Here is a 13,509-nt window from a genome sequence, read left to right as displayed (position 1 = left end):
GTGAGGCACTTAGAGGCCTTGCTGACATGAAGCACTATAGAAGTGGAACATATTTTTATTATTAAAAAAGAAAGAAAAAATTCAGGAAAATATATATTTGTTTTAATAATTTCTATTAAATATAGAATGAGAACCTTGGTAGAGCCCCCATCTTAAAATCTATGTGTGGCTTTATAAATTCAATATTTTTTTATTCATCAATACAATTTTTTCCCTGTTTGATGCATTTGGCAAAACCATTTGGTAAATGAGAAAACAATTTTTTTTCCAACCCTCCTCTGATGACCATTAAAAAATAAAGTTAACAAAACAAGTTATAAAAATTCATGTCTTCTAAAAATATAAATCTCTTTAGCTCTCTATCTTGCTGTAATGTGTAGAATTCTTGTGTGAACACCATTTAACACAACTTCCATGAAAACAAGAAAAATGAATATTGTCATATTTTTAATATCTGATATAAAATGAACTTACATTCAAACTAAATGAAAAATAGTTCAATATGGTTAAAAGTAAAGGGATAATATAAATACATATGTATAAACTGAATGTGCCCACCCGTCAAGCAAACAACACACTATAACATATAAACCACTATAAATAGTAATGACAAATACTTTTAAATTTCAATACCTCATTGGTACTAAGATGGAATATTATAATTAAACTGAGGGAAATTATCAAAATAGTTATCATAGCAACCATAAACATTACATAATATCTACATACTTTATATCTCACAGGTGTTTTTTTTTATTCAATCAGAAATACAGAATAAAACTAGTTTATTAATCAAAAATAATAATGAAAATTAAACTTAACTCATTGTAACCAAGAGTTAAAGTATACTTTAACTTATTTTCTGTAATCTTTAGCATTATAATTTACAAATGAACCTAATAATCAAACAATTTGTTTTCTATTAACACAAGCCTAAAAATTAAAACATTTTTCTTAAAATATTTTTTTACAAATTTACAAGTTCATATAAAATATAGCACAAGTCAACATATTGTTTGACTCATCCCACTTTTTCTTCAACTCATTTTATAATAACAATACGACTTGAAATCAAAATTTCTGATAAAATGGTCAACATGCACAGATGTAGGCGTCGTAAGTTGTAAAGAGATACCTATACTGTATATTGCAAACAGAATATTCTTTACATTATATTATTATAGCTATTTACATCAACTCATGTAGGATAAATGCAGGAAAAATGTAAAAAAAGAATGCTGCAATAAAGCTCTGTCCAGACTATCAAATTTTGTTTGACAAACATGTGACATGCCCAAATATGGTCATGATGACATTACATCATGACCATATATAGGCACATCCTGATTACAGGCATACAATTGTTTGCAAAGTAAAATTTTATAGTCTGGACAAAGTATTAGAGTACCAGAGGTATACACTGTGTTTCAAACACAACTGATACAAGAGTTATTACAATAATCAATACTTACTATTCAATATAATCAATATATGCATGAATATTATTAAAACCTTTTATATTTCAAGCTAAAATAAAACAAACAAAAGCTTTTGTAGCACATTATCTGATATTGGGTATTAACATTTAGTGCTAAAAAATCTATACAAAAACACAAAACACTTAAAATACTACCAATAATAAAAACTGTATTCTATTGTTTTGGTTAATGGAATATATCAAGCCCTGGATACAATCTGAAGACAATCTATTATAAGGATTGGAAAAAATTTGATTTACTTCAGAAAATAGTTTATCTTTATAAAAAAAATTTACATCAGGAAGACAGGTAGTATTTTATTATTTGCTTTAAATTGCTGGATTTCTAGAATAGTTTTGGATATCAAATTTGGGTTACAACATTTTCACAAGTATATGACTTACAGTTCAACTGATATATATTATATTGATAATTAATTGAGAAAACCTAATTATTCATTAACAACAGAAGCTCAACACAATTAAATTAATTATGATAAAGCATTCAGGAAAAATATACCAGAAGTACATCAATATTTTCAATTAAAAGATTATTTTTTTTTCATTAAATTTGATGGGAGACTCATTCATAATTCTGGGAATTGGAAAACATTCATTTATTGACGATCAATGGAGTTAAAAAACCATTCAGTAAATTTTCGAAGCTGTGTGGAAGCAGTTTGCGATTCTTCTTGCAATCTCATGTTATCCTGTCGGAGCTTTTCAATTTGATCTTCTAGGCTTTGCTTCTCACTTCTTTCCTACAAACAAAAGCACATATAACATTATGTTTCTAAAAACCGAAAGGTCCACTGATTAATCTCAGATAAGAAAGTATAATACAAACTCCAAGTACTGAAATACACGCCATCATGTTGGGATTCAATATTTCGACATTAATTATGTCATCATCAGGAATGACCATTCCTGATGATGACATGATTAATGTCGAAATATTGAATCCCAACACGATGGCGTGTATTTCAATACTTGGAGTATGTATATACTTTCTTATTATGTTTCTAAATTCATCATAACTTCTACTTGGCAAACTCAAGGCATTTTAATTACATGTGAAGATGCACTTCTTAATTTCAGGAAGCCTTTCTGTATATCTTGTCTGACATCCTGTTATATGGAATGTTCATAACACTGCTTTCTAAATACCGAACAGTGAATTGTCAATGATAGCAAATTATGCAGGTAGATGTTTGAGAGCTTTTAAATTATACTATGCAAAACATGTTTACATGACCTATTAAAATATTATGAATAAAATATAATACAAAATTTTGTACTTAATTATCAATAATAAATTGGATGATTTGAATGTCAAAAATGACCTGTAAATTACAGCTATACTTGAATAAACCCCATAATTGTAATATTTTTTATAAAACCATGAAGAAATTTGGTATTTACATCCATCCTCTACAAAACAATTACATAATTTAAAGTTTCATAGTTGAAGAAAGTTAATGTATCATACATTTACATTAATGTAAATAGAGACAAGAAACAGTCTTTATGACTAATCAGACACAGACTATGTACTTACTCTTGATAATTCATGAACAAGTTTCTTTAGCTGTCCATTATTATTTGCTACTGCTAAATCACTGAGGGGAAAAAAATCAAATAATATAGCTCAATAAATAATTTTCACCAACTTATATTTTATCTCTGTCATGATAATTAGAAAATAATATTTTTAAAGTACAGAAAGAATATTCATTTGAAAATGATTATATCACTTAAAAATGATTTATCTGATATTAAAATCAGCAACATATTGCACGAGTGAAACTCGAAGGTCGACGATTAATTCTGTAATGAAATACCAGCGTACATGACCAAACTGATGCGACAGAGAATCAACTCTGTTAATAATATTTAAATATTACCCTTAAAAGGACTGACCTTATGAAGTTGGTAATGATACATACATAAACAGCTTACTCATTCAAAATTATAATTTTAGCTATCATTAATACCCAATTTAGAATTATATTTACAAATGACAAGAGAGTATATAATTTGGATAACATATTTAAATATACCTGAAAGTTTCACAATGCACCTTAAAGGTGGAAACTTATTTTCTAATTATCTAACAAGCTTATTAAAATATACAAATGATCCCTGTTTGATTATAGTGTACTAGGAAATACAACTAAATTCAATGAGAGCAAAATCCAAGAAATTATGCCAGATGTGTTACAACATTAAATATCTATCAGAAATATATTTATTTAAAAATGAAGCAAAATAAGATAAACAACTTATTGGGAAATTGGAAGTGGAGAATACACTATCATCATTTGGCTCCTGGGGATTCTGGCAAACACAAATTACCATATTTGTATTCCTTCTGGGAAATAATTTAATTAATAAACTTAAATTTCTAGGTACACACTTTGTTTACAACATTAAACCACATCACCATAAATAAATTGTACTGGGAATAGGCAACACCATACCTAGTAGTACACTTAAGCATATTATTAAATTATTTTCTGTAGCTAAGAATAGCATCGAGTTTCCTGCAGGACTCTTTAATGCTGTCAATGAATAATGTATTGAAAAGGACAAATTTGATAAACGACGACATATTCCAAAATTACAGTAGACAAGCTCATGGTTTCCTTAATTTTTTCAATAGGTACACACACAAAATAATTTTTGGTGACCTGTTGCATATTACTTGCATATTAAAAATCTTATAATAAACACACTAATAATAACTGAATAACAATATATTAACGTGGATAGTTCAGCCCAAGAACCTGGTCTTTTGGGACCAATGATTTCTGTATAACCAACTCTCTTTGGGGAGTGTAGATGATTACAGTCATTAATGGAACTGCGGAAAAGAATTTTCTCATGCTGTTAGGTTTATAATTAAACACAAAGAATTTAATTTTGAAAAGGTATGTACTCATTACACAAATAATTTATAATAATTTCCTATTACATATTCATAAGAAATATTAATTAGAGGAATGCGCAAACATTTCTTATGCCAAATTTTTAGGTTTGAAAAAAAACTGAATGAAATGAAAACAGAATTTGTGCTACTTTCACTAAAGTGGTTGTCTCGTTCTGACGGATTAGACGGCTCTATTCTAGACTGCAATCACCTCTTGCCATTTAATCTCTGTTGAATACAACTACTGTAGTAAAAGTGAAATACTGGTCTGTCTGTGTGTGTTTTACTCATAGAATAGAATAGAATGATTAATCAAAAACTGTTTATAATACTAGTTACTATATTATTAGTTATCAAAATTGACTTCACTATTTGTATTATTTTGAATCAATAAAAAATCCAAAACATTACATGTAATTTTTTTAAATAAATGGGTGACTATTCATTACTATTTTTAAAGTAATCTGCATAAATTTAAAAAAGTTGGAAATGTGCAACTACTGATGTGGAACAATGGGATAGACAATTACCATTGGTAAAAATTGGCTCAAGCCTGGATAGGATGCATGATTAAGAATCCCATGATGCACCTGTTTTAACTTCTAGGAAAGCATAGAACATTGGCATAAAGCCTATCTGTCATTCTGATAAGCCTGCATCATCGGATTCCCAAAGGCCGCCCATACAAATAAGCTTAGGTATAGAGTACATTGAAGAGTTGAGCGCTTCAAATATTCAGGTTTTTCAATTATTCTGTGATTGATATCTGGCAGCTTTGGTAAGCTATGTTCAAGTATATACTATACCAGTAGAGAAAAAGCATTAAATGCAAAGATTACTGTATTTAAATATAATATCATAAACCAAAATTGTAAACCCAAAACATACTCATGAGTAGATATTATTTTTTGAAACTATTGATTCGACAGTAAAGATCAATTTAATAAATACTCTTTGTTTCAATTCAGTAATTTAATGGGTAAGTGCTTTTCTTATCGATAGAGAACAAATAAAAGTTGTTATATTTCATTAAATGAAGTGTACATTAATTATATGTAAAAACTAAAGTCTAGATTTTTGGGTTAAGTATACACAGTTTAACTACAATTCATCAATATCATCCTTCAAATTTTGGGTAATTATTCCAATAACCTTTCGAGTAAAAATTACTATTTCGATAATTTTTGTAACCATTAGAAAGTTATCTCACATAGCAGCTTAAATTCCCTTCTTTGTATGAAAACAGGAAGGTACTTAAGATTTTGTCTGCATTAAACACTTGAGGGCAAAATTTTGTCATTTACTTTGAACATTATGTGTGTTTAATTCCCCAGGTAAGGACAAAAATACACACACAAGTCAACAAAAACATAAACAAGGTCTACCGTATGTATTGCAAAGATATGGAAGTCCAATGTTATCAAAGATTGTCTAAAACACACTCAGTGAAACAAAATATAAGCAGATAATGTATTTTTATAAATATCCTGTCTGTTTACAAGTCAAAATTATTAGAATTAAAACACTTTTAACAAATTTAAAAAAAAAGACCAGACTGTAAATGAAACAAAGGAATTTTATAAGGCCTATAATTAAAATATATACCATAACTAATTTTCTTTTTAAACAGATCTTCAATTCAAGACTACTAATTGTCTTGAATCTATTTAATATTGCACAGTAATCAGATCTGTACTTAATTTTACGTTACGTGTCATCTTAGCTTCTTCCTTTTCAATTATCAAGCATTGATCTTTTCAATGTTAATTCTTCAAATCAATATAATTGATGCTGTCCAAATCTGTCTTCAACTGCCAGTTCTAATCTTGCTAATTTTTGAAGAGCAAAGCTCTCTCTGTTCAACCTGTTTCCTTTGCTAAATTCCAATGTTAACTTAAATTTTACTCTCACCTTAATTTCTTATAATCTGAAAGCATTGCAAATCAAGGAAACTTATACAATTCACATACTCAAAAGTTAACATAGATAAAACTTCAGCAGAGGAACTTGAAGCTACGGAAAATCTTACTGCATAGGAAGGTAGTATTATGTAGTATGGTATGCCACAGTATACCTAGCCTTACTGAATGACTAATGCAGGAGTGGGTAGACACTTTATCCACATTTAACAATTTAATATAAAACGTATGACAAATGCAACATGAAACCATTTCAAACTGAAAAACATTGTCTAGTAGTAAAGCCATTGAGGCAGGTTGTTCATCAGTTGTGTTTCTCTAGGGAGGGATGACATACATGACTAAGGTATGACTACTAAATCCCAGGTTTGTGGGTTCCATCAATGATGATGACAATGGTAATAATAACAACATTGATGTTGGGTGATGACAATGAAGGTAATAATGAAAAAATAATATTAAACAGTATATTAAAAAAAAACAAAAACCACCAGATTCAGCCAATGCTGTTCTTTAAAAATCCTTTGGTTCATGTTTTCATGTACCTGTATATTATTAACTGTTGTCAATTAGCAAATTTAATGTAATTTTGTTTAGGTACATGGCTTCAAAAACAGGTAATTATATTCTTGCACACTCCCCAGTAGAATACATATTTTTAATTGATGCTCAATTATAACAATAATAATGTAGTTATTTATATATAGTGCTCTTTACCCATAAACAACAAACACAAAATAAATGTTTAAAAGAATTGAAAAATGAACACTTTCTATCTTTCTCCACAAACGGCTCTGGTATACAATAAAGGAGAAAATCCCTGTACAAATAGGCTACAATGAAGGTACTATAAATCAATATAATATAACACAATATAACCATGGATTATCAGTAAAATGATAAAGCAAGAGCAAGAGTAAGGGAGAAGGCAAATATTCTGCCAATAAAGAAGGAATTTCAATAACATCATCAGATTAAGCTCTTTGACAAAAAACTGTTGTATCTCCATATAGTCATGGTGTGCCTATGTATGGTCATGAAGTGATGTCATAATGGCCATATTTAGGCATGTCACATGTTTTTGTAAAGTAAAATATTATAGTCTGGACAGGGCTTTAGGGATACATACCCATTGGTGGCTCGTGTTGGTGTCTTGGCCTGGCTCTTGTACCGAGCTCCTCCCGATGACCGATACCGAACATCTTTTCGTCCCATATAATTTCGTTGAAAGGAAGGTGTTAATTCATTTTGATCCATAATATTATCATTCAGTCTATCTACAGATGCTACTTTACCATTGTGGTGGTCACTTCCTGAAATGTATGCAAACAAATGTTGTTAGTTACAATCGATCACCTTATTTGGATAAAATATGATAATGGTAAATTTCTTTTAAAAGTAAAAGTAATAGAAAAAGTAATAATAATTAATTAATTTAAACGGATGGTAAAAATTTATATAGCTGTTTTTTGTTTTTTTTTTAATCTTAGGTAAGCTGAGGTGCTGTATATCATTATTATAAACTGAATACCAACAATTTAATATTAAGTTTAAAAATAAAATATTACTTTGTATAAAAGGTGTTCTTAATGAGGCCAATATTGGAGTTGCCAAAAACATTGGCATGTTTAGTAGTTATCAGTACTATTGATAAGCAGCAAGTCCATGAAAAAATGCTCCAATGGTCAACAGAGGCATTGGATCTATCAGCACTCAATACGAAAAAATCTCCATAATCAAAACTTAATACGACGTTTGGATGAAAAATCTGTTTCATATTCACTGTTAACTATCTTAATGAAGGGACAATTAAATGCACTTGAAACCATAGTGGTCTTGGGAATAAATGCATTGAAATATTAAAGTAGAGTAGGAAATGACTCTAAAAACCTTAACAACACCCAACATGCTATTCACGAAATAGCAACATGATAATATTCTCTTCAGTCAGTGGCGGATACATGAATTTCAAATAGAGGAGGCCCAGGAAGGTATTTTACGGATGGAGGGTTAATACCCCCACAACGACTGGGGTTGAGGTACATTTTATGGCTATGGTACTCTAAATAGCCAACAAATTACACTTAAATTTTTAATTCTCACACACCACACCCACTCCCTCCACCCCCCCCCCCCCCCCCCAAATTATATTTTTAATTTTCAATCTCTGTACACTAAATTCTGTCAGAAATATAGCTAAACAACTTGGGGTAAAACAGACCGTAGGCTGAATATTAATTTTGAATAAAGATTGGAAACATATTTAGCGCAATAATTCTAAGCAATTCAAGACACACTTTAACAAAAAAAAACCCCTAGTTTTGTATTTATATACAAGGCACAAACTCAGTAATTATTACAATGATTATAACATGTCTCTTATACACATCTACACAGATATATTGTAGCATACAGGGACGGATCCCGAATTTTTAGGCGGGGAGGGGGGGCACAACTTTTTTTTTGATATGTAGCAATTATTTCAATACATAGCATTGAAATTTTAAAATTGATTACCAAAACGGGGGAATGTGCCCCCCTGCCCCTACTGGATCTGTCCCTGTAATAGATATAGAATTACTGCAAAATCAATAAACCATGCATTCTTCATGAAAACAATAATTTATATTTCATTATAAAAATCACATTTCTAAAACAATATCTCGAGTTCACTGAATCTTTAGTTATCAAGGTTATTTATTTATTCATCAAATCAAATTTTAAACAACTGTAAATTTATTGTACTGCTGACTCAATCATGCTTGCTAATGCTTATATACTAAAGATAATACAAAAATTACAACATAATACTGAAGTATTCTTTTGAATAAGACAAAATATTTCAGACATTATTCCCATGCACAAACAGTGGGTAATAAAATCCTTACCTTGATAACTAGTTAGTAAAAGTTTTTCTTTAATATGCAATAAAAGATAATTAGCAGAAGGATTTCTTCTTAATTCTAAATTTTAATTAAATGGTCATAATTTGCTTACATATCAAAAGCAAGCAATCCAAATATTACATTTTTCCGAAGTATTTTAGCTCAATAGACAGTATATCCTTAACAAAATAAAAATCAAAAAAATCTTTTGTTTTTTAAAATTATAAGGATATGAGCTAAAGCTGATGTGAGTTGACATTATTGACTGCGAGATCAATATTGGTTTATTAATTCAATTTTCATTTTTCTTATCTGATGTACTCAGCCTAATCTCAATATAATACAACTGCTAGTTTCTTTAAAGAGATCATTATAGTAAATATGAAAATGATAGCAAATAGTAAAGTTAGTAAAACTACTAATACAAATACCAACCATAAACTATAAAATATATATTATAGCAAAATACTATAGCAAATTATTTTACTCTCAAAAAGAAGTTAACTGATTGCATGCAATCGCTGAAAATCAACATAAAAACCCAATTATGTGGAAATTATATATTAAAATCTTTTTTAAATGAGTAAACATATCATATGACAGAATTAGGCCACATAAGGCACTGCTTAAGCTGGGATATGACTAAAAAATATTAATCATGAACTTTCCAAGCACTCTTCAACAGAAATTTTAACCTACCGTCGCAGGGCAGATGGTAAGTTCCACGTTGATAGAAAGTTTTAAAAATGTTTAGCCTCATATTTGCCTGTGAACCTCCAACTCACACCTAGCCAGATAGTCTAGCAAATGACTAAACCGTGGTCCACACAAGTATGGTCTGCTCACTGGATTGCACTGCACTGGAAATATTCACTGTTGTTATGACTCAGAGTGTAGAGCGAACAGCCTTCAACTCGAGGGGTGATCAAATACAGCGAATCATCTCCATGCATACTTTTAATAGGCAACCAGTGGGGTTTGATGGTAGAGAGCCCTTATTCTAAACTGACTGCAGTGATAAACCGGATATTCAGGCAAAGAAAATTGTCAGATCTATTTATTTAAGAAATGTTTTGATGTATGTCAGTGTGATATTTGCTAGATGACAAATCATAATGTAGAGGGTTTTGTTAATATTCTAACTTGTCAAAAAAATTGACTGTCATTTGTATTGTTAACAACATGAAGGAACAATTGAAAGATGATTGTCGTATGGGTAATAATCTTAACTTTATTGTTAATGTGAAAATATTAGCCAATAATACAGAATTTTATCATACATTTCTTAGTAAACTTATCCTTAGAAAGAGGTGCATCAAGAGCGGAGTTTGTTTTGCAAAAAACATCTATGCAGTGGTAAAAAAAAAAATGTAAAATCTATTGGCTAATATTTTTTGAGTATGTGAGGTAAGAAAGTATATTTATGGCACTGTTAGACCATCGATTGTGCACATGGCCATAAATAGTTCAGTAATTGAACTGATAAATGTTTTATTTATAATTATTTCATTATGAGGAAGAAATCACTATTTTATATTGGGAGATTTCAAGGCGGCAGCCTGTGAGACAACATTGTTGAACAGATCACTGACCAAAGAATTCACTTTTAAGAAAGTATATTTATGGCACTGTTAGGCCTTTGCTTGTGCAGATGGCCATAAATAGTTCAGTAATCAAACTGATAAATGTTTTATTTATATTTATTTCGTTATGAGGAAGAAATCACTATTTTATATTGGGAGATTTCAAGGCGGCAGCCTGTAAGACAACATTGTTGAACAGATCACCTACCAAAGATTTCACTTTTTAACCACTGATTGGCCCTATGAGTGAATGAGTGGCCAAAAATACAATTTATTTATATTTTCAAATCATTATTATTGACAAGCAGCGTGTTCTGGAAAAAGATGTAAAAATTCTAAGTCTTACCTACGGTAATCTTAATGATTTACTTTAGACTTTAAAATTCACACTGGCTTTATGAAATTAGATATTAATCATTTATAAAAACGTATAATTTGTTTATTGCATTAATACTCTCAGTTTATTTCTTGAAACAGAAAATAAATTTTGCATTCTTTAACTTAAATTTTAAACAAAAGAATGTGTATTGTCAAGAGAGATTCTCAAACTTGGTACAACACACACAGAACAAGCTGCACTACAGCCGCTAAATACTGGAAAATCTCAACAGGAAATCGTTAGACAATGTCTTGTGACGCACACACGCACACACTTGAGAGCTGGCTACGAATTTCATTTGTGATGAGTTTGATGGCTTATAAAATCAGAAACAGATTCAACAGGAAGAACATGTTTAAAACATCCATCAAATCACAATTCAGCACAGATCAATGGGCGTTAAAACATCATCTATTAATAGCCAGTGATAATGAAAAGCATCAACAGAATTAAACCTAAAACTTCATCAATTCTTTGGCCCTAGTATTTTCAGTTATATTAATTGTAGTATACTGAATCTAGATCGTTGATTAAATGTTTCCTTCCTGAAAAAAACAATTATTCTTCCCATCCAACTAATGAAGGAATAATAGACCAGTTTATTGAATGGCCTGAATATAATCACCATAATCAAATAATAATGAAAATACAGACATTTCTAACCACATTATTCTTAGATATCTAGAGCATTATACCCAAAGTCTAAACAAAGAGCTATGTAAAAAAATTGCACCGATTTCTGTTCATTAAGAAAACAATTTTTTTTTTCAAACACATTAGGAAGTTGCTTTTCTTGGCACCAGTAATCTAAGTACCACACTTCTGATTTGAAATTTTTAGAAACAAATTTGAGATTGTTCCATGCTTGTCAGACACAAGAGTATTTGTCCTAATCTGATAAAATAAAAAAAGGGCTCAAATGAATTAACTGATAATTTGCGAACATAAATAAACTGAACTTCCTGAAGCATAAACAACAGTACAAACCGTTACAATTATGTCAGGATACGCTGGCTAAGAGACACTGAAAAATATGATCTTGGACAGAAGCAGGCTTTGATAACTAAACAAAATCATGAACCTATTAGCAACCACTCACAAGTACGGAAAAACATCCTCAGATTTTATTACATAATAATTAAAAAGAGGTGAAGAAAACAGATTGAAGCTTTCGGGACACAAGTGAATTCACCATCAACTCACCTGGAATTACCAGACAGTTAAACATTGCTTGAAAAAATGAACGAAGTGAAAGCCACCAGCAACTCCGGCAGGACTATAAACCTGCTAAATCATCATGACTATAAATTATAATGCCTACCTTGATGCCAATGCTAAATAAAAATTTGAAAAAAATCGAATATATTAGGAAAGACATAGAAAAAAGTGAATTAAGTAGACTGTTATAAAGTTTATAAGTAAAAGATGTGCTATAAATAGTTTTACTACTGGCATCATGGCTGTAATTACAGTGTCAACTTCTAACACCAATCACATCTACATTTAAGTGTCTCTTAATTCAAAGAACTCATAAGCAATGTAATCTAAAAACAATTTTCAATGCCTAATTAGTAAAAAATAATTTGGTTTGATGAATAGGCAATATATAATAAAAATATTCTTTAAAATACAGTATTAATATCTTTTAATAATAATAATAAATAAAAAATAACAAACTACTTAAATCAGAGAGTGCATAGCTCTGATTCCACAATTGCCAATTAAAAGTAACAGTTGTTCTAGTTAGACAACAACGTAATCAGTTGAGGCTAGACATCAACCAGCACACCATTTTGAATAAATCAGGCCAAAACGTGACGTGAACTATACACAATGCTAATCCCAAAATTAATTTACAGTCACGAGTTGACCGTTGGCGATGACTGCATTTTGAAGTAGTTCCTCCGCAAGATTCTGACAGGTTTACGTGACGTGTTTATGAATCGCAGTTATCTCTGTTCGACACAACTTACCAATCATGGTTCATTATAGATTTATGGTAAGGGCAAATCTTGCTGACACCAAACAATGATATCAATAGCACAGTTGGCCTCAATGATTTAGCTAACTTGACCTTGTTCATTACAACTTCCAGGTCAAAGAAATCAGGATTATAAAATATTGATTAATTACTTGTCTAATGGTTTTTGTATTACTCAATAGACTAATACTTTATTATTATTATCAATTTAAGATTTGTTATTAGTAGATAATGTGAAAATAAAACCATTTATTAAAAACTAAAAGAAATGTTCCCCTTTCCCCCACAAAATTATTTGTTAAATAATATCAAACTACATCAAGATACATAGAACTTGCATCTTAGAACTTTTTTCA

At 29.9% G+C, this 13,509-nt stretch overlaps 1 protein-coding gene across 1 annotated transcript in view; it reads right to left on the bottom strand.

Annotated features, from left to right (window-relative positions):
• Positions 1 to 430: 430 nt before the first annotated feature.
• The window catches only part of LOC117106084 (signal-induced proliferation-associated 1-like protein 1), a 69,972-nt gene continuing 56,893 nt past the window's right edge, over positions 431 to 13,509 (bottom strand). Inside the window, exons 26-28 of the mRNA XM_033247422.1 lie at positions 7,455 to 7,638; positions 3,036 to 3,096; positions 431 to 2,238 (exon numbers count right to left, since the gene is read on the bottom strand). Of these exons, the coding sequence (XP_033103313.1) occupies positions 2,095 to 2,238; positions 3,036 to 3,096; positions 7,455 to 7,638 (389 nt within the window). The 3' untranslated portion in view covers positions 431 to 2,094. The remainder of the gene's footprint in view (positions 2,239 to 3,035; positions 3,097 to 7,454; positions 7,639 to 13,509) is intronic.

Source organism: Anneissia japonica, unplaced genomic scaffold, assembly GCF_011630105.1.
Source record: "Anneissia japonica isolate Jap-2015-1 unplaced genomic scaffold, ASM1163010v1 scaffold287879_len466271_cov187, whole genome shotgun sequence".
Lineage (NCBI taxonomy): Eukaryota > Metazoa > Echinodermata > Crinoidea > Comatulida > Comatulidae > Anneissia > Anneissia japonica.
Note: the sequence above shows the minus strand (reverse complement) of the source record. Positions and strands in the feature narration are given on the sequence as shown.